This window comes from Quercus lobata, chromosome 6, assembly GCF_001633185.2.
Source record: "Quercus lobata isolate SW786 chromosome 6, ValleyOak3.0 Primary Assembly, whole genome shotgun sequence".
NCBI classification, from domain to species: domain Eukaryota; kingdom Viridiplantae; phylum Streptophyta; class Magnoliopsida; order Fagales; family Fagaceae; genus Quercus; species Quercus lobata.
The window spans coordinates 11,905,894-11,926,750 of NC_044909.1; the positions used below are offsets into that span (position 1 = coordinate 11,905,894).

The 20,857-nt window shown below is 34.9% G+C and overlaps 2 protein-coding genes across 3 annotated transcripts; one reads left to right on the plus strand and one right to left on the minus strand.

Annotated features, from left to right (window-relative positions):
* Window positions 1-4,170: 4,170 nt before the first annotated feature.
* LOC115993655 (UPF0481 protein At3g47200-like) lies at window positions 4,171-6,584 on the minus strand. Its single transcript, XM_031117600.1, has 2 exons — window positions 6,456-6,584; window positions 4,171-5,624 (listed from the first exon to the last, which is right to left on the minus strand). The coding sequence occupies exon 2, from the start codon at window positions 5,558-5,560 to the stop codon at window positions 4,238-4,240; it is 1,323 nt and encodes a 440-aa protein (XP_030973460.1). The 5' UTR covers window positions 5,561-5,624; window positions 6,456-6,584; the 3' UTR covers window positions 4,171-4,237.
* A 6,394-nt stretch (window positions 6,585-12,978) lies between these two features.
* LOC115995087 (aldehyde dehydrogenase 22A1) lies at window positions 12,979-20,438 on the plus strand. 2 transcript variants are annotated; one of them, XM_031119514.1, is made up of 15 exons: window positions 12,979-13,205; window positions 13,301-13,344; window positions 14,170-14,274; window positions 15,122-15,249; window positions 15,353-15,475; window positions 15,820-15,973; window positions 16,308-16,411; window positions 16,496-16,574; window positions 17,061-17,156; window positions 17,332-17,469; window positions 18,154-18,369; window positions 18,802-18,993; window positions 19,579-19,722; window positions 19,845-19,980; window positions 20,177-20,438. In XM_031119514.1, the coding sequence occupies exons 1-15, from the start codon at window positions 13,094-13,096 to the stop codon at window positions 20,185-20,187; spliced, it is 1,782 nt and encodes a 593-aa protein (XP_030975374.1). In that variant the 5' UTR covers window positions 12,979-13,093; the 3' UTR covers window positions 20,188-20,438. The 2 variants fall into 2 exon arrangements, with proteins under 2 accessions (XP_030975374.1, XP_030975373.1); XM_031119513.1 differs by having other exon boundaries at window positions 19,845-20,438.
* The last annotated feature ends 419 nt before the right edge of the window (window positions 20,439-20,857 follow it).

Here is a 20,857-nt window from a genome sequence, read left to right on the forward strand (position 1 = left end):
AGTGAAAAAAAAAAAAAAAAAAAAAGAAGAAGAAGATGAAGAGAGAGATGACATTCTATATGAACCCTCATTTTTAATCGAGGAAGTTTAGAGACACAAATATTTTTTTTTTAAAAAAAAAAACTTTCACACTCGACTGATGTGTCGAATTATTAGTGGTAGGTAAAAAAAAGTAATATTAGAGGTGAGTCTAGATAATAAGTTAAGAATCAATAAAAGTTTGCTAACTTAATTATTTTTAAAAAAACTAGTCGCAAACCCGCGCGTTGCGCGTGATAATATTATTGTTTTAGTTATTATTGGTTAATAGTTGGTTTTTCATTCTCTTTCAACTTAATATATTGACTTTTAAAAAATATACAATCTAATATATTAATTCAACAACAATAATAATAATAATGTTGAATAAAATAACATGAGAAGAAAAAAATAAAAATAAAAGATATAACAATAAACACCAAATTAATTATCTCTAAATAAATACCAAATTATTTAAATCATATTATGTAATATTAAAATATTGCATTTTATATACTATCTTTAATTCTTTACAATGCAATATGATAAAATTAAAAAATTAAAAAATAAAATAAAATAAAATAAAATAAAATAAAAAAACTTAAAACACAATTAAATTGGATCAACCTAAAGTAGAGTTCTAAAAAACACAAAAATTTCTCAACCTAAAGCAAAGATGCAAATTTTATATATATCACCAAAAATTGAGAGAGAAAGAGAGAGAAATACATTTTTTTGTGAAGAAAAATTATGCATATAATGGAAAAGAGAATGCCAAATTTATACTAAAAGGATAACAATAAGAAGAAACAAAATAAAGGGAAAGATGAAGAGTGATATTAAAAGAGTGGATAGTGAGGAGATGAAAATGTAAAGAGAAAGAGAAAGGTTGGAGAAAGTGTAAATGTTAAAAAAAATGAGTACAATTTAATTTATTTAAATTTAAATAAAATATTATATGTTTAATTAAAAAAAGAAAATATAAATAATTTAATTATATGGAGGATGTGACTGAGTTTAAATATTGAATAAAATAAGATGAAAAGATTAAAAAAGTAAAAATATAATTTATATATATATATATCAATATATAACAATAAACACCAAATTACTCAAATAATGTTATGTAATAGAATAATATATATTATATTCTTATATATATTATCTTTTTAAAATTTTTTTTTATAACGCAATAGTATAATATTTAACAATCAAAGAAAAAAAAAAACTTAAAACACAAAACTAAATTGTACCAACCCAACGTAGAGTTATAACACACACAAAAATTTATCAACTTAAGCAGAGATGCAAGAAAAAAAAATACTCCAAAAATAATTGTGTGTGTGTGTAAGAGAGAGAGAGAGAGAGGGAGGGAGAGAGAGAGAGAGAGAGAAAGAGAGAGAGGAACAACCTTTCTGTGATGGAAAACTATGCAAAAAATGAAAGAGAGAATAACAAATTTATAGAAGATGGTGTGAATATGAAGAGACAAAATAAAGGAAAATGAATGGAAAGATGAATAGTGATATTAAGGTTGAGGGTAGTGAAAAGATGAAAAGGTAAGGAAGGGAAAGATGACGAGACAAAATAAAGAAATATGAAAAGTGATATTAAGGTTGAAGGTAGTGGGGAGATGAAAAGGTAATGACATGAGAAAGGTTGGAGAAAGTGCAATTATTAAAAAAAAGTAAATGTTAAAAAACAATTATAGGAAAATTGAAAGAAAAATGATAATAACATGGATGCTGATGTAGCTCAACGTGAGCACAGTAACATTAAACGCTACGTTTCAGTTTTTAGTAATATATAGATTTGTGTTTGTAACATTGCTCTTCTTAATCTTTCATGTGATTTTTTTTATTATATAAGTGATTTTACAATCTTATTATTTAATATATTAAAGATAATTCAATTCAAGAATATAATAAAAAATTAATACAAGATATTTTGTTTTCTCAAGACTTTTTTATAGCTCGTACAAAGGTTTATAACAAAAAATATTTATCTTTTTTTTCATCAACCCCTTTACATTTTTCATTCCTTTTACATTTGTATCATCTTTACCAGACAGAATTGCATCTGGTCAAACAGGTTTTATAAGGGGCTAGAGAGTCCATGAAAGCATGCAACTATTAGCTTTTATGTACGCTATCCCTTAAAATCCTGATTAAGTGTTACATAATGACGGATTAATGCCAACTTGCAGTCCCATTGACAACTTTGGTGGATGACTGAGGAGACTGGAGAGTTGCAAATCAATTTAAAAAGATAAATGGAATGTATATAAATGAGAAAAAAAGCAATTGTAACTCATTTTAAATAGATCATGATTTTTAATTCATACTGTCATTTGATTGAAAGGGTTTTCCGATTAGATATCATCATGTGAGAGAACAGAGAAGTTCAAAAAGAAATTTCATACCGATTGAAAGTACATTAGGTTGGATTTTATTTGAAATCTTCTCTCTTTTATAGGCAGCCTTATTTACTCATATGGTGCATTTTTATTAACATTTTTCATTTACTAAGTGTCGGGGATGTTTTTGCAACAAGGGCCAAAAATGTGAAAACGACCCGAATATCCCCTTGGGTTCTTTAGAAGTATTTATTTGTGGAGAATCAAGCTCAAAATTCACAATGTATAAAAAACAAAGGCTAATGGTGCTTTGACAAGAGAGAATCAAAATGCTAATAATAAAAGTGCAAAAAAAACATAAAAACATAACAGGTCTGAAACTTCGACCCATAGTCACCAAGAAGAGGAAATTGAGAGAGGTTGTGAGGAAGAGAGGAAAGGTTTCCTTGTATCCATATTTCCACCCCTAAGGTTCAAAATTGTGAGAATGTTTCCTGGCTCAGTGGGTTTTGGCTCTAATGTTTCGGCTCTATGGGGAAAACATGGTTCAACAGGTCTGAAACTTCAACCCACAGTCACCGAGAAGAGAAAATTGAGAGAGGTTGTGAGGGAGGGAAAGTTCACCCTATACCCATATTTCCATCCCTAAGGTTCAAAATTGTGAAAATGTTGACTGGCTGAATGAGTTTTTACTCTGAAGTTTCAAGTATGTGGGTAGAATGTCCCCCCTCCCTTGTGGGCTGATGATGAATATTTATATCAAGCTCTAGGGGATGCTTGTGACCAGTTTTTTAGTTGGGAGGAAGGGCTTGGACCTTTCAAATGCTATTTATATGACTTAGTGTATTATGTTTTATGCTTAGAGAAAGGTTTGGTTGCTTTTTACATGATTTTGGAAACAAAGCTGTTTCCTCTTCATGGCTACTGTTTCTGGTCTTTGCAGGCCTTGGAAAATTACATTTGGGTGGCTGAGTGGGCTAGGTTGTTTAGCCTTTTTCTTAGAGTTAACTGTGTTTTGGTGTGGAAAATGGAGCTAGACTAAAAATTAGGGACATAGTCACCCAGAGCATAAAATTTCTTTTAAGGTGGAAATTTTGGGTACAAGACCTCCTCCATGAGCCTAAGGTGCTACCAGTGTCCCTTGCCCACTTGGTAGCATGCTTGGTCTAGGCTCATGCAAAAGGTCCGAAAGAAACCGACCCATACCCTCCAAACCACACTTCCTCAATTTCTCTAATAAGTTGCATGGGCTTGAACCATGCTTAAAAGAATGAAATAAAATATAATACACGAATTAAGCCTACAAAGAAGTCAGGCTTGGTTGAATTAAGCTTGTATAAAATGTGTCGCGAAAATGGATATCAACACTAAGTTATTTGTTAATGTACCATTTTTTAAAACCTTACTTCTTTTTAGGTAAAACTTACTTTGTCCAATTTCAGCAAAAAAATAATAATCTAAACGCATGGCGGCACACCTCATTCCATATTTCTTTTCCCAACAAAAAGAAGAATTTTTTACTTCAACTTTATTCGAGTACCCTTATCACCATTGAGTAAGCTTAATAAGATGTAAGGAGGTTCTAGTGTTGGAGATAATAAAGGGGTGATGATTCATGTTGGCAAAAATATTATAGATACAGCAGTGCCTGAACAATAATTTTTGAAACTTTTTTAGGAACCAATCAAACTTCCATTAAAGATGATCATTGCTACATTGGAATGCTAATTGTAATCAACATTTGATAGATACTTTTAGCATACCATAGAGTCAATTTAAAATTGGTCCAAGGGAAAGGGGAAAAAAAATCCTCCTTTTATTTGTGTCATCCTTTGTTTAAGAATGAGAACCTCATCTTCTTTCCTACATTTTGTGGAGACAGAATGAGAATACAGAAAAAAAGGCTCCTACAACTGAGAGAACAAGGATCAGAATAATCAAGATGAACACCAAACGTGAAGCTGGAGTTTTTAGACTATCGCGCTTAAATTCTTGCCACCATACACGCAGACCGGCTCTTCTGTATTCTTTCACTTGTTCCGAAAGCCCACTGTAATAGAAGTCCTGCACTATCTCATCGCCACAGAGTTTCCTTAATAGTTCAGGAACCTCTTTCTCCTGGTTCTTATCATGGATGAGAATTTCCTGTCTGCCTAGTAACTTCACATCTTTCTCAGATCTTACAAGGCTGCTCATTAGAAAAGCATAGGATGCAATGTGCTGCACGCCATCACAGTAACGCTGCTCAAGTGCAATGAGGTTGCAAAAAAGTGCTTCTGTACGTTTATGAAATGTTAGAGGTGGGATTTCAAGGACTCCATTAACAAACTTTACGTCTAATAAGCTTTTGGTAGCAGCCTTCTTGAACCTAATTCCTGCTTGTTGGAGAAGTGTTGCACAGTTTAAGCCTTGGTTTGTTCCATTTTTTGATGGTACTCTTGTGTATGTTGGGAGGAAACAGTGGAAGATAAAGTCAAGTAAGTGATTCCCTTCTTGGTCAATCTTCTCCCACAGAGCTTTTTGATCTCCTGGTATCATTGATTTGAAGAAACGAAAGGCAAGCTCATGGAGGCACAGACTACATTGTGTAGGAATTGGTACAATTTGAAACAACCTTTGGAGAATGAAATAGGGAATCTGGTTTCCTATTAACATCATGTCACCCCTCAAGTCAAAGAACATCCCAGGTGTGCTAAATATAGGATCACTCCGGCGTCTTAGACTCTTGAAGGCATACTTAAAGAATAACTCTATGATGAAACAGCCATCAATTAACATAATTTCAATAAATTCATTACTTGTGAAACTAATCTCTTCTGAATAACATCTTCTTGCTCTGTGCTCCAACTTTCTAAGTGCTTTCACACATCCATCCAAGCTTGCCTCAAGGTTTGGTTTTCGATTGAGGAGTGCATGCACATAGCGCCACTTATTGTCTTCCATGACTTTTAGAGCGTCATTCCCATGATGGAAAGGGCCAATGGAAACTTTACCAGGGATATATGCGTTGTCATTTCCCTTATGAAATTGACTGGAGACCCTGAAGATACAAGCAGAAGTAGATTTTGTTTCCATCTGTTTTTTAATAGGAGACACAAGAGAATCCTCTTGGATTATAATAGGAGGCACAAGAGAATCCTCTTGGATTTCAACAGAAACATGGTCTCTGGATTGTGAAATTTCCATCTTTTATTGGAGAGATGTCTCAAAGGCGCTCAATTGGATCACACAAAAACGAAGTCAAAATAACCTGCAATTGCATCTTTCTAATAAGGTCATTATAATACTGAACTGTCTTGTGCTTTATTCAAATTACCAGTATACCTCTGAACAGATGACTAATTTTATCATTTTTATTGTAACAATTTCATCACTTTTGATTCAGACCTACCAAAGATACTAAAATGGGAAACTTGATAACAAATAAAGGTTTTGACATAAGTCGTTATACTTGATAAAGTTATGTGACTAGTTCATACTCAATATCCTTTATTTTTCCTTCTTATTAAAAAAAGGAGCATTGGAGTATATAAAATTATTTTCATTACAAGTTTTGGGAAGGAAAAAAAGGGGATGAAATCATGAAATGACATCTGATCTTATATATAAAAAGAAAATCTATGGAAAAAATATTTTCACAACAGCTTTGTTTTGAGTTGTGGTGGTTCTGGGTGTAACCTTATTTTATTTTGACTTATGGTGAGCTGACACTCCAGCTTGTTCTGAATTTTTTTTTTTTTTTTGAGATTTTCTTGTGGCAGTAGAAGATCTTATATATATATAGAGAACTAGGCTGTTTTGGCCATATTAATTCTTGTGTGAGTATGTGACTAATCAAAATCTAAGTGAGGGACTGCAAGCAAAACACAACCATTACCATCCTGGGCCCTGGCTCCTGCAGAACTGAGTTCATGTGATTTGAGTACCAATAAACTACTATGACACTCATGGCATAGAATTCATATTCCTTGGGTTAAATATTGTAGCTGATGTTCATCGAGAAACATCCTCATTCATGACTAACACATCAAAACACTATTTAAGTAAAATCTTAAAGAAATGGGATTTAGAGCCACCATACCTTTGTTGGAGGCTTTGATGTTCCAAAGAATCACTGAAAGAGATATAAGCCTTCCTGATTGGTGTTGATAAGTCAATACCAATGATTTGCATCCATCCGCACTAATGTCACAACATATTTATTGGCCGCTTCAGGCTATTGGGAACTCAAGAATCAATATATCTTCAGAAAACTTGGCACTTAATAAAACAACCTGAGAATTGATGGGAATCAAAGGTGACTTGCAGAGTTTGGTAAGAGAAACCTATAAACAATACAATGAATAGAAAGCAGGGAAAATGAGTTTTGCATTGCAAAGAAAAGCCTAGACTCCACCATCTGAATAGAATTTTGAAACTCTGACAGAAAGCATAGCTTTGCACAAAGTAAAGCTAAAATTGATTACTTAAAAGTTAATTCAAGTATTAAATATAGTAAAAAACTAAAACTGACTGTACTTGAAATATGGATCAAGAAAGTGACTCTGATGTCTGCTTCTTTTAGCTCTACACAAGGTTACAATTTGATCAAGCCTCAGCGACCCTTGTGGAGACAATGTGTATCATGAATGTGGTTAATGTACCAAAATTTGCTTGAACTTGCAGGTGAAGTCAAGATTTATATATGGCTTTGCTCAGAAACATATCAAGGTGTAGCTATTAGATGCAACTTTCAACACACTGATCATCAGGAAAACGTGAGAATATAAGAATCAGCTACAACTACAAGGCAGTCCAATATTCTTAGAGCCGAAACCAATAAAGTGAATTAGAATAACTTACACATACTCGGCTGACTTGACTGCCTCATCTTCGGTAACATGTTGGGCTTACAACAGTCATAGAATCAGTAATTTGAACTACACAACTAAGGCAACATTTTAATGTAAGATTTAAAATAACCACAACTGCTCAACACGCATTCACATGAACTTCTGGGGCTTACATCTCCAATTCAAGTTGGTAATTCTCTGTGTTTTTTTTTTTTTTTTTTAATTATTTTGCCCAATTTTGTTTTAGACATCAGGTTTATCAGGTTGCTGTTCAAGGGAGAAAGTGAAGCATTTGTATCCAAGGACAGTGCGATTTCAATGACAAAAATCCTTCTGATATGAAGTTGGTGTTTATTTGATTCTCTTAGAGCATCAGCATTGGTGGTGCCAAAAATTTAGTAATTTGGTATCACAAAAAGTGAAACTTTGGTGGTGTTTATTTGATTCTCTCTTACTCTCTTTCTTTTACTTTTCCAATCCTGTACAAGATAAAATTCTCACTCTCAGTACCTTTTGGAATTATATCTGTATTTTGTGGTTAGAACTTAAAAAGACGTAAAACTTTCTGCGTTTAATCATTGCTTTTGTTCGTTGATGGCGTTATAGAATGGTAGGAAAAATTGACTAAACATTAATGAAAAAAACCTAACTTCAGTTGCTCTTGCCTCCTATTGGTCCTTTAGGGCATTACATTTTCACTTGATTTTTGTAGTAAACTCCGAGTATTCGAAAGATAAGGAGATTAATATCGACCCAAGTGATAAAGAGGCTCTTAGTGATATCCTTGGCTTTCAACAAACGGATTGTTTTGGGAAATACTTAGGCTTTCCCATCAAGCATAAAGGGGGCAGCAACCAGGACTTCAATTTTGTGTTGGATAGAGTGAAGAACAAGTTGGCGGGGTGGAAGGCCAATCTCTTATCCATGGCGGGAAGGGTAGTGCTAATCCAAGCATCATCTTCTACGATACCCGCCTATGTGATGCAATGCAACCAGCTGCCTGCAAAAGTTTTGAAAGGCATTGATAGGGTGAACCGAAATTTTCTATGGGGTTCAGATGAGAGCAAGGAAAAAATGCATTGGGTGGGGTGGTAGAAGGTAACCAGACCGAAGGCAGAAGTGGGGTTGGGTTTACAAACCTCAAAAGGAAGAAACACAGCTCTCTTGGCTAAGTTGAATTGGAGATTTCACACTGAAACTAAGGCCCCTTGGGCTAAAGTTCTTAGGTTGAAATATTGTAACCATCAAAGATTAAGCTCCAGAAATGTTAGCCGGCTGCCAAGTTCCAGAACTTGGAAAGGCTTAAAGCATGGTGAAGATATTTTTGAAAAGGGAATTAGATGGCTGCCTGGCTCTGAGAGCAAGCTAGATTTTTAGGAAGAAAGTTGGTCTACTCTTGGCCCACTTAGGAAGATTATTCATGGTCCTTTGTCAAGGCAAGCTTCGGAGCTGAAGTTTAAGGATGTTGTAGATTGTGCAGGCACTTGGAATTGGAATATTCTGCAGATGACCCTCCCAAGTGAAATCATCAGTGAGCTTAAAGCTACGCCAATCCCTCTAACCACTAGTATGAATGACAGACTTGCTTGGAAGTATTCTCCGAGAGGAGAGTTTGATCTTAAGAGTGCTTATTTATTAACCACTGCTTCTAGAGGTGATGTTCCTTTCATGGGAAATTGGATTTGGAAGTTGAAGACCATGCCGAGAATTCAAACTTTTGTTTGGAAATGTATGCATTATAGCATAGGAGTTAATCAATGCCTTATGTCTAGAGGTGTTAACGTTGAAACCAATTGTCCCCGCTGTCATAGAGAACCTAAATCTATTTTTCATGCTCTGCGTGACTGTCCTGTTAGCAAGAGAATCTGGCAGCAGCTGGGGAGGCAAGCTACAGATGCTTTCTTTTCCAACCAGAACCTACGAGAATGGCTCAGGTTGAATGCCAAATCTGGCCATCAGTTTGGGTCAAGACAAATCTCGTGGTGCCAGGTATTTCTCTTCACTATCTGGTTGATTTGGAAGGATAGGAACCAGCTCGTTTTTAGAAATAAAAATCTGAATCCAAACCTGGCAAAAGAAATATTGGACCGAGCATCAGAATATTTTTACTGTGCTTGTAATCAATTAATTACTAAAAGGCTGGTCTTGAAGAGTATTTGCTGGGAGAAGCCGAAGGAGGGGTGGCTGACTTTGAATGTAGATGGCTCGGCAGCAGGAGCTTTTGGGATGGTAGGAGGAGGAGGTTTAATCAGAGATGGCAATGGGGATTGGGTAATAGGTTTTGCAAGAAAGATCGAGACAACTACTAGTTTCATGGCGGAACTTTGGGCTCTTCGAGATGGTCTTCTTCTTTGCTTACAAATTCAAGCACAAGCTGTATGTGTTGAGTTAGATGCAAAAGCCGTTGTTGATGCTTTTAACATGCAAAGCTATTCCAATACTGTTATATCCTCTATTATGGACGATTGCAGGCACTTAGCTACCCAAATTTCCCAATTGAGAGTTAGGCATATTTATAGAGAAGCTAACAGATGTGCGGACCTTTTAGCTAAATTAGGTACGTCCATTGTTAGTGATTATGTTGAGTTTCCTAGTCCGCCTGTGGACCTTATGCATGTTCTTAAGGATGATGCCTGTGGTATGGCTGTAAACAGGCTCTGTCCTGTATCTTTGTTTTCTGTTTAGTTTTTAATATATTCCTTTTATACCCAAAAAAAAAAAGAAAGATAAGGAGATTAGCTCAATTTTTTTACATTTATTTTTTTCAATGTGCATTATGGCAGGATATTGGTAATATCATTCCAAAATTGATATTTACAGTTAACAAAATTAACTTACTTGGATTATTGGTTCTAATCGATGTTTAAGTCTGCTGCATTAGTTGGTGTTGGTCACATTTCAGGTGAAATGCGTGATGGGTTTTCATTTTACATCATTCTTCTGAACAAATTTGTGTGAAATTCATTTTGTACCAACTGTGGGTTAGTTTTGTCTTCCCATTATTCTATTTTCAATCTTGGGTAATTACACACTATCAACCTAACCTAAACTCTTGTTTACATTTACCATTTTGAACTTTTAGAATGCACGATTACCACCCTAAATTATAACTTGTGTTTCACTTTACACTATACAATCAATTGGGCTATTTACTTGGACAAAAAAGCATGTCACCTATGCATACGTGAAAAGACCGAATGAACTGAAATAGACCTAAGTGGACTGAATGAGAATGCAATGGATCAAATTGGACTGCAATGAACCAAATGGACCAAAATAGACCAAAATGGATCAAAATAGACCAAAATGGACCGAATAGGACTTAATGTATTAAAGGGGATCAAAATGGACCTAATGGACTGAAGTGAACTTTTAGAATGCACGATTACCAGCCTAAACTATAACCTGTGTTTCACTTTGCACTCTACCATTTATTGGGCTACTAACTTGAACCAAAAAAAAAAAAATGTCACGTGCGATTTATGTGACCATTGCATACATGGAACAACATGAAAAGATCAAAAGGACTAAAATAGATCGAAGTGGACCACAATGGACTAAAGTGGATCAACTAGATCCAAGTGGAGGGACATGGACTGAAGTGGACAGAAATGGACTACAATGTACCAAATAGACTGCAATTGATTGAAGTAGACTGAAATGGACCTAATGGACCAAAATAGACCACAATTAACTGAAGTGGACTGCAATGGATCCAATGGATCAAAATGGACCATACTGGACTGAAATGGATCGAAGTGTATCGCAATGGACTAAAATGGATTGTAATACTACAATAATATGGCTCAACAAGAGCGTAATAATAATAAATGCAATGAATTTTTAGTTTCTTATTTATACTCCTATCAATGAGTATGTCAAACAATTAATTTTCTAGTGTTTATTCATCAAAAAACGTCTATTTACCAATGGTACCATTTTTTATGCCAAACAAAAATCTGGTTCTTATGTATGGAAGAGTATCTTGAGGGCAAGAAAGGTGATTATAATGGGGGCAAAATAGAGGGTGGGGGATGGACAATCAATAAAGGTTTTTGAAGATAAATGGCTACCAGGTCTTTCAGGTGGAAAAGTAGCTTCTGTTTAGTCAGGTTTGGATGGAAATCTGAAAGTGGTTGCATTGATGTCATCGGATAAGGCTTGCTGGAATAAGCAGCTGGTTGATTCTTTATTCCTCCCTCGTGAAGCTCAACAAATAAAAGCAATTCCCTTGTGTTTGGTGCCTCAATCTGATTATCTCTATTGGAGTGCAGAAAAGAATGGAATTTATTCTATGAAGTTGGGTTATAAGTTGCTTTGTGAAGAGGAAAGGAGGGAAGATGCTTCGGTTTCAAGTAGAGAAGGAATGGTTTAGCTATGGTCTAGGATTTGGAAATTGAAGGTACCTGGCAAGATACTTCATTTTCTGTGGAAGGCTTGTGCAGATTGTTTACCTACTAAGGTAAATCTCATGAAAAGAAGAATCGTGGATGATTCTCATTGAGAGCTGTGTGGAAGGCTGCTTGAAGATAAAAAGCACGCATTGTGGAGTTGTGAGGCTGTGAAGAGGGTCTGGTGCGTGGACTTCAGTTGGGTGACCGAAGGCATGACAGCTTACGGGTCGTTCCTTGATCTTGCGGAGCTGTGTTTGACAAAACCAGGTGCAAGTGAATTGTTTGGGATCACTGCTTGGCTCATTTGGACTCATCGAAACAAAGTCAGGTTGAGGGAGAAGACTATGCCATTGAGTAGTATTGGAGAAGCTGCAAAAAAATTTCTGCAGCAAGTGAAGGCTGTTCGTGAGGTCCATGAGGTTCGAAGTGTGGTAAAACAACCACTTAGGCGTAAGTGGTTCCCTCTGGCAACAACAAAGTTCAAAGCTAACTTTGATGGAGCATGGTTTAATGAAAGCGAGGAAGCAGGGATTGGAGTGGTTGTGAGGGACTCCTCGGGTCAGGTGCTTGCTGCACTAGCTGAAAAAATAAAAAAGCCTCATTCCATGGACTGTTTAGAGATGATGGCAGCGAGAAGAGCGGTGATTTTTGCACAAGAGATTGGTTTACAAAAATGTCACTTCGAGGGTGATTCAAAAACTATCATAAAGGGCTCTTAAAATAGGGGATATGTCATCTCCACCTTTTGGTCATTTAGTTAGAGACACTTTAACTATCGTTAATTCTTTTTTGGATTTTTCTCTCTTATATTGTAAGGCAAGGCAATGTTGTGGCACATACCTTAGCCCAGATAGCCTGTTTATCTTTTCCTTTATTAGTCTAGATGAAGGATGCTTCGTCTGATATTGACTCTTTTATTTCTGCAGATTACCCAAGTTGTTAATAAAGTTTCTTTGTAGGCGTGGTCCTGATTCTCCAAAAAAAAACAAAAAACAAAAACAAAAACAAAAACGTCTATTTACCAAATAGATATTCACAAAGACTCATCAGAGTACATGTCTTTATTTGTCACTCTTCTTATTAAATAAATTAAAACAAATTTAAATAAGTACTAATTAAGTAATTAAATAATTAAAAAAAAAAAAGAGGTATCCATCCCTCCCTCGTGCCCTTTCGCCTCTTAGATGGATAGCGTATAATATTGGGCCTTGGGCCTCTAAATATATTGGGCCGGACCTGTTTAAATCCCCCAGAAAAATTGTAATCAAAGGAGGAAACCCAAAAAAAAGCATAGACGACGCATTTAATTTAAAGAAGTAAAGTAAAGCAAAGCGAGCTTTAAAAATATCAAAGATTCGATTCTCAAAAAAAAAAAAAAATCAAAAGATTCCGTTGCATTTTGCTTCTTTCATTTTTTTTCTTTATTCGCAGAGAGATACAGAGAGAGAGAGAAAGTAGTATCTGTATCTTGTTGGTAAAAAAAAGAGAAAAAAATGGCGTTTTTGTGGCCTTTGATTGTTCTGGCATTCGCATACGCCATTTGTAGATTCCTTTTCATGCTCATTCCTCCCAATGTTCCTTCCATCGACGTTGACGCCTCTGACGGTCTCTCTCTCTCTCTCTCTCACTGTGCATTTATTTTATTTTATTTTTGTAAATATAACCTGGTGAAAATTTTGGTGTGATTTTGAAAATTGCAGTGTTGGACGATGGGAATCAGGCTCAGGAGAACAGCTTCATATATGTGAGTTTTTTTTTTTTTTTTTTTTTTTTTTTTTTGTAATTTGGTTAATTTTGATCAGGTTTGTGATTTATTTGAGTTTTTCTTTTTGTACTTCTTAGATTTGTGTGTGTGTGTGTGTGTAAATTTGTCTTGTATTTGAATTGATAATGATATATCTGTTCGATTTTACTGTCATATCGGTCTCTCACTTTCTGATTAGTTTCAAGTTGAGATCACAAATACGACAATGCGCATAAATTATTTTTGAAATATTAATCTGATCTGTGGTAAGATTTATGTGCAATTTTTGTTCAAAAGGCAAAGATTGTAGAATGAAAGTACTAATTTCAGAATTGAAGTAGTTTATATTGTTGATGTGAAATTGGATAATGATGTGCAAATTTTTTTTACTTTAGTGTTAGTCCATTGTTTAAATGGAAATTTCGAAGTAGTTTATACTGCTTGTAAGAGTTAAAATCGATGTGCAATTTTTGTTTCGAAAAGCAAAAAAATGGTAGAATGAAGTACGAATTCACTGTAATGTACTTCTGTAACGGGAACGAGTTCGCAAATATGTACTCGAAATATTGATGTAAAATTTGGACAACAACGCATGAATTGTTTTACTGTAGTGGTGGTCCATTGTTTAAAATGAAAATTTTAAAGTAGTTTATATTGCTATGTTAGAGCTAAAATTAATGTGCAATTTTTGCTTCGTAAAGCAAAGATTGTAGAATGTAAGTACTAATTTTTTGGAATGTACATTTCTGATATTCAAGAGAGGAAATAAGCTTGCAGGAGAGTACTTGAACTGTTGCTTACCTTTTGTTGGTGATTCGGTTGCAGATTCCTCCAAGGGGAAGGACACAGCAGGCGGATAGGAAAGTTCAGTGTTACGAGCCCGCGACGATGAAATACTTGGGGTATTACCCGGCATTGACACCTGTAGAGGTTAGTGATGTTATGATTGTTGGGAATGTGATTTGTTGGGCCTAGGTAGCTTTATGCTTGTTTACTCTGCCTTTGTACACACACTTCGGAAAGTGGTAGTATAGGAAATATCGAGAGAAAAAGACAGGGACTATGGATCAAATTTAGAGAAGAGTGAGAGAGGATGGAGATGGTGAGAATCTTTCTCCTTTTCCCCCTACTTTTAAGATCAACGGTATATTTGAAGAAGTGTAATGAATAATGATTGGCTATCCTCTCAAAATTTATTATCGTTATATCTACGTGTTTGAGAGCATATGTTTGTGGTGTTTTTATAATTAATTTTGCAAGTTAGGGAGTCAATTTATTTTTTTCTAATGTATGTACCTGTGGACGCAATTAACTTTCAACCATTAGTGAGCTAACTAGTTGTGAACTATTATTTTATGGATGCTTATAGCTGTTTTGATGAAAGTGCCATTTACCTGTAGTTTTTTATAGCATTTTGTAGAGATAAATGTGATGTCTATCTGTCCAACAATGTATTTGTCATTATATACACATCCGTCATTTTGTACATACATAAATATGAATGTATTTGTGTTTGGATGATCAAGTTATCGATATTCCCTTGTGTACGTATGCATAATTATTATTTTAAAGTGCCACTTCCTTGAAGTTGTTAATACCCATTATGTCTATCTTTCCATTCATCCATAGTATATATCCTTAAATAGATAAACAAATCTACATACATACTATTCTGTATGTGTGTTTCACAACTACCAGTTTCTTTCCTAGTGAAAAATACATTTATTGAAGGAAGGTGACTATCGATTAAAACAACTGCCTGAATTAACATGCTCAGGTTAAGGAGCGTGTGGCTCAAGCAAGGAAGGCACAGAAAATCTGGGCAAAGAGCAGCTTCAAGCAAAGGCGCCAGTTTTTGCGAATACTTCTGAACTACATAGTTAAGCACCAACAGCTTATTTGCGAGTAAGGACTCTATTCCTGCATGGAGTAGGAGGATCACTTTGACTATTGTTGTATCGTATTGGATAATGATTGGCATCCCTAACTCATTTGTCATTTTGATTAGGACATCTTCACGTGATACTGGAAAGACAATGGTAGATGCCTCTTTAGGAGAAATAATGACAACATGTGAGAAGATTACTTGGCTTCTTTCGGAGGGTGAGCGGTGGCTAAAGCCTGAATACCGGTATCTCTTTCCATCTTTTAATTAATATTTTAATTTATGTGATCTTAAAGACACAACTGGAATTCTGAGTACATCTTGTTATAGCCTAAAGTGTAGGTTCTTTGATTTATCTGAGTCTTTGGACTCTTTCCATAAATCTGCCTGTTCAAATATTCTTTCTTTGACAGTGTATGACGTCACAGTTATTCATGATGCACCTTTTACTACTGCAATTTTGCCATTTTATACTCTTAAAATTTTGAATATCTTTCAAGTAAGCTGCAAGCTATCTGGATTCACTTTCTTAATTGTTGTATGTAATATATATATTCTTTAATTATATAAATTCATCACTGTACTTGTAGATCTTCTGGAAGATCAATGTTTTACAAGAAATCCAAAGTGGAATTTCACCCCCTTGGTGTTATTGGTGCCATTGTTTCGTGGAACTATCCTTTTCATAATATTTTTAATCCAATGCTAGCAGCAGTATTTTCAGGAAACAGCATTGTGATTAAGGTATCTAATGTTCAACTACTTACGTTTCTTTTCTGTCACTTGGATGCATTTTACTTTTACAAAACAACACCACTTCACCAGTTTCTGTACCTATTACTATCTGTTGCATTTAAGTTCAAGCATCTCTAACGTCCTATTTCCATGCTATTTATTGTTATATTACCTGTGCAATGCTCTTATGATATTATGGGGTACAGGGTACTAGATATATTTTGTGGCAAACAAACTTAAAAATTGAGGAGGTTACTTCAAACATAGCATCTCTCTTTTGGATGACGTGTTTTTACTAAAGTTTAATTTTCAATCACAGAAAATCATATGATTGTAATTATAGGTCTCAGAACATGCAAGTTGGTCTGGATGTTTCTATTTTCAAATTATTCAATCAGCCCTTGCTGCAGTTGGAGCTCCTGAAAATCTGGTTGAAGTTATAACAGGGTATGCATCTTTTGTTTAGGTCTTTTGCTCTCTTTACGATCTTTTATTATTTTTTAATTATCATTAATCAGACTTACTCACCAGGTTTGCTGAAACGGGAGAAGCATTGGTGTCTTCTGTTGACAAAATGATTTTTGTTGGATCACCCGGTGTGGGTAAGATGGTATGATATCTTTTTGGACAGTTGTGTGGACTTGGTTTTGATTTCCAATTTCTAAAGAGGATTGTCACTTTATTTCATTTGCAATAACTCTTGATGTCTTAAGTATGTATAGATGTTCTTCAAAACAAATACCAATTAGTATTGGTTATATTTTGTTGTTACCATTAAAAAAAGGAAAAAAAAATAGATGGCATTAATTTATATTCAGTGATTTCATACTTCATTTTCTCAACCTGAAGAAGATGTTAAATTTTTCTGGAGGTAGTCCTCTTACCAACAAGAGTTGTCTCATATTTAGATGACTTTCTAGAGATGAACTTAAATTTCTTCCACACTTTTGTAAGTTCTTCCTTTCTTTCTAGGATAGTATAATCTTGGAAGGAAAGCGTACCTGTGTTCTTGTTTCTGTCAATATAATAAAGAAGTCACTACACTCAATTTATTTGTTGAATTGCTTATAGGTTGGCATGGTGGTTGTTTCTGCAGATTATGAGAAATGCTTCTGAGACACTTACACCAGTTACGCTTGAGCTTGGTGGAAAAGATGCATTTATCGTGTGTGAAGATGTAGATGTGGATCGGGTATGATTCCTCCTTACATTTGATATCTAGCAGGCTTGGACATTCTTGTTGACTCTCCAGTCTCCAATTGGTGTATTATAATATTTTTAAATAGGAATTGACTTAGAGAGGGAGATAGAGAGAGCTGGACTTTAATTTACACTTGTTCTGACATGAGATGATTAATTCAATAAAGGTTGCACATATTGCTGTGAGGGCTGCTCTCCAATCAAGTGGACAAAACTGCGCTGGGGCTGAGAGATTTTATGTACACAGGGATATTTATTCTTCATTTGTCAGTAAAGTGGCCAAAATTGTAAAATCCGTTTCAGCTGTAAGTATATTCCTTCTTACACATTATATATGTAAAATGATTCTTTTGGTTGTCTGGCAATTGTGTTGTTGTAATGTAATGTGTTGACTTTGGATTTTAATTAGTTACTAGTTGCATGCACTTAATGGTCATTTGATTGCTATTCAGCACTCGAAAGAATTGTCTGACAGCCTTACTGTAATTTAAAAGTACAATTACTGAGATATCTATATTTGGACCCTTGTACATGTCATGAATCCTTTTCTTTGTCTGCTTCTGTTGTTTCCTATGCAAGTCCGCATGAGGTCTTGGATATGAAATCCATGGATTTTACACACTAGTGAAATCTGCATCAAATTGCATATTGGCATTATGAAATTGTTTGACCAGTCAATGGACAGACTGTGCATTAAATGACCAGTCACTGGTTTTAAAATTTATTTGGCTTAATGAAGCATTGTTGGGATGAAATCCATTATTTATAGCTCAAACTCTAGCATTGTTAAACTGGAATAGCCAGCTGTTTACAGCCTTACTGAGGCATTGAGGTAAATCGTTGAAATTGCAGGGCCTGCAATCTTTTTGTTACCTTACCTCTGTTGTGAAATGCTACTTTTCCTAGTATGTTTCTTGGGTACATGATTATGCTCTTTGATAATAAAGAATGTTAAGCATATTCATATTATTATTTGATGATTTCTGCAGGGCCCACCCCTTGCTGGAAAGTATGATATGGGAGCCATATGTTTACAAGAGCACTCTGAAAAGCTTGAGACCCTTGTAAATGATGCCTTAGACAAAGGAGCAAAAATTGTTGTCCGTGGAAGTTTCGGCAATATAAGTGAAGGTGCAGTGGATCAGTTTTTCCCCCCCACCGTGATTGAAAATGTGGACCACACAATGAAGTTGATGCAAGAGGAGGTAGCAAACTCATTATGTTCTGTTATGGTCTCTTTAGCTCATTGCATTTAAAATGTGCATTGTGTCATGGATGTTGAGTATCCCTTTTAAAATAATCATTAAATGGGGCAGTGAGCTATAGCTCATTTGGCAGTTCCTTCTCCCATAATAATGGGATGGATGGTAAGGTCGTGGGTTCAAAACCCATTGAGTGCGTTTGTAACTTACTAATTTAAAAAATAAATAAATAAATAAAAATCATGAAATAAGGGTTTAAATTAATGTACTTTCTATGATGATGGTTTTATTCTCTACATTGATGCCATTACCAAGGTTGCATTTGTGCTTTTCGTATATGGTTGGGAAAACAATGTAAAATTTATTACAAATGTATGTAAAGTATGCTTTATATTCTATTAGTTACTTGAACAGCAGCTTGCTACTGTTATGTAGGCATTTGGACCAATCTTGCCAATAATGAAATTTAGCACAGATGAAGAGGCCGTGAGGCTTGCAAATGACTCAAGATATGGGCTTGGCTGTGCTGTTTTTTCTGGCAGTCAACACCGTGCCAAAAAGATAGCTTCACAGATACACTGTGGAGTTGTTGCAATTAATGATTTCGCATCAAATTACTTGTGTCAGGTAAATATTATTTCAGTGCTAGATGTTTGATATTGTATTCTGAGTTGATTAAATTTGAGTTGACTACAGTTTGTTTCCTGGTTAAGAGAATAGATCAAAAACTTATCTTACTATCTTCAAATTTAAAGGTGTGACTGAGTAGATTGTTTACTTCAATGATCAAAACTTACGTACATAACATTGGTTTTAAAGGGTCTGTTATTATCAAGAAGGAAGCTTATAGGAACATAAAAAGAATCTTGTTTCCATATAAAATAATTAACTATACCACTTGAATTGTATATATGATATGAGCATCCTTCATTAGAGGATTGTTTTTACATATATTTATTTAATTTTTTTTGAGAATCCATTAGGGCCAGAACTAAACGTTGATTTTAATGATGTAATTGTTTTAATTGGGAAGAGTTGGTCATCCCTAATCCTACCCTTTTAAAACTTTTTTGTTTCGAATTTTGTCACCTTTCCCTATGTCAAACCATCTAAGGATTAAACTGAGTCAACCTTAGTTATTATTTTGGCCTGACTCAGCCTTGAGTTATGGTAGTTCATACTGAACAGAATATGCCTTGTTTATTTTTCCAGTCCCTGCCATTTGGAGGTGTAAAAGACAGCGGATTTGGACGATTTGCTGGTGTTGAAGGATTAAGAGCGTGCTGTCTTGTAAAATCAGTTGTTGAGGATAGATGGTGGCCTTTCATTAAAACGAAGATACCTAAGCCTATCCAGGTCATCTTTGAAAACTTTGATAATGACTTCTCCCCCCCCCCCCCCCCACAACACACACTCACACATGAATATATAGTATAGCAAAGGAAAAACACTGACTATTTTCTCTCTGCCAACCATAGTATCCTGTCGCAGAGAATAGTTTCGAGTTTCAGGAGTCACTCGTGGAATTGTTCTATGGCCTGGACATTTGGGACCGTTTGCGAGCACTGGTCAATGTTATAAAGTTCTTTACTGAGCAACACTCTCCTGCTATGGGTAAGAAAAATGACTGAGCATGTTGTGTGAGTACTGGAAACACTTTCATGGGTTAACTGAGTTATGACCTAGGATGTTTGGAATTTTGACTTCCCATTGCTGTCTATCGCTGTTAATTTTGGGTGTAATCTTAATTAACCTTTTCATGCTTTTCTTTCTTAATTTGTGTGAGACATTTCCCTATTAAATGCTGCAGTACGTTCTTAAGCTGCTGATACTGTGGTTAAATCCTTGAAGGAAAGTAGAGAAAGAAAGGCGGTTATAAGTTTGGAATGAAACATCCCTGCCCATCTGTTAATCTGTTTGCATGCTCTGACATTGCAAGGTGTAAAGACTGCTAATCAGAAAAGATTAAGGCTTTTTTACCACATTAAATTTCAATTTTGTAAATTAACCTGTTGTTTGTGGCATCTTTAGATGTTCCTTCCCCCAAATAAAATGGCTAGTTCGTGTAATAACTTTTGGAAGTTGAGTCTGGACGTGATAATCAATTTTACTTTGACAAGTAATTATTAGTATTCTAGAAGCAATGTTCTCTCTTCTCAGGTAATAAAAAATTCCACTAATTAAAATTTTGATGCCCCATTAGCGTGAGTCTCAGACATTGTTCCAAGAATATGAAATAATTTTTCCCTTGTTGAGACTTCTTGTGGCATACATGATTTAGTAATTATTCAAAATTTATTGTTAATAGTCTTTTAGCTCAATTGTAAAGGGTTCAAAGTTTCAAATCTCTTACGGTAATTATCGAATTATCAAAATTAAATAAAATTACTGTCAAAATGGCCGATTTGATACTAGGCAAAAAAGCCTAGGATAGTTAAGACGATGTACCCAAAATAATAATAATAATAATAATAAAGCCACAATATATAAT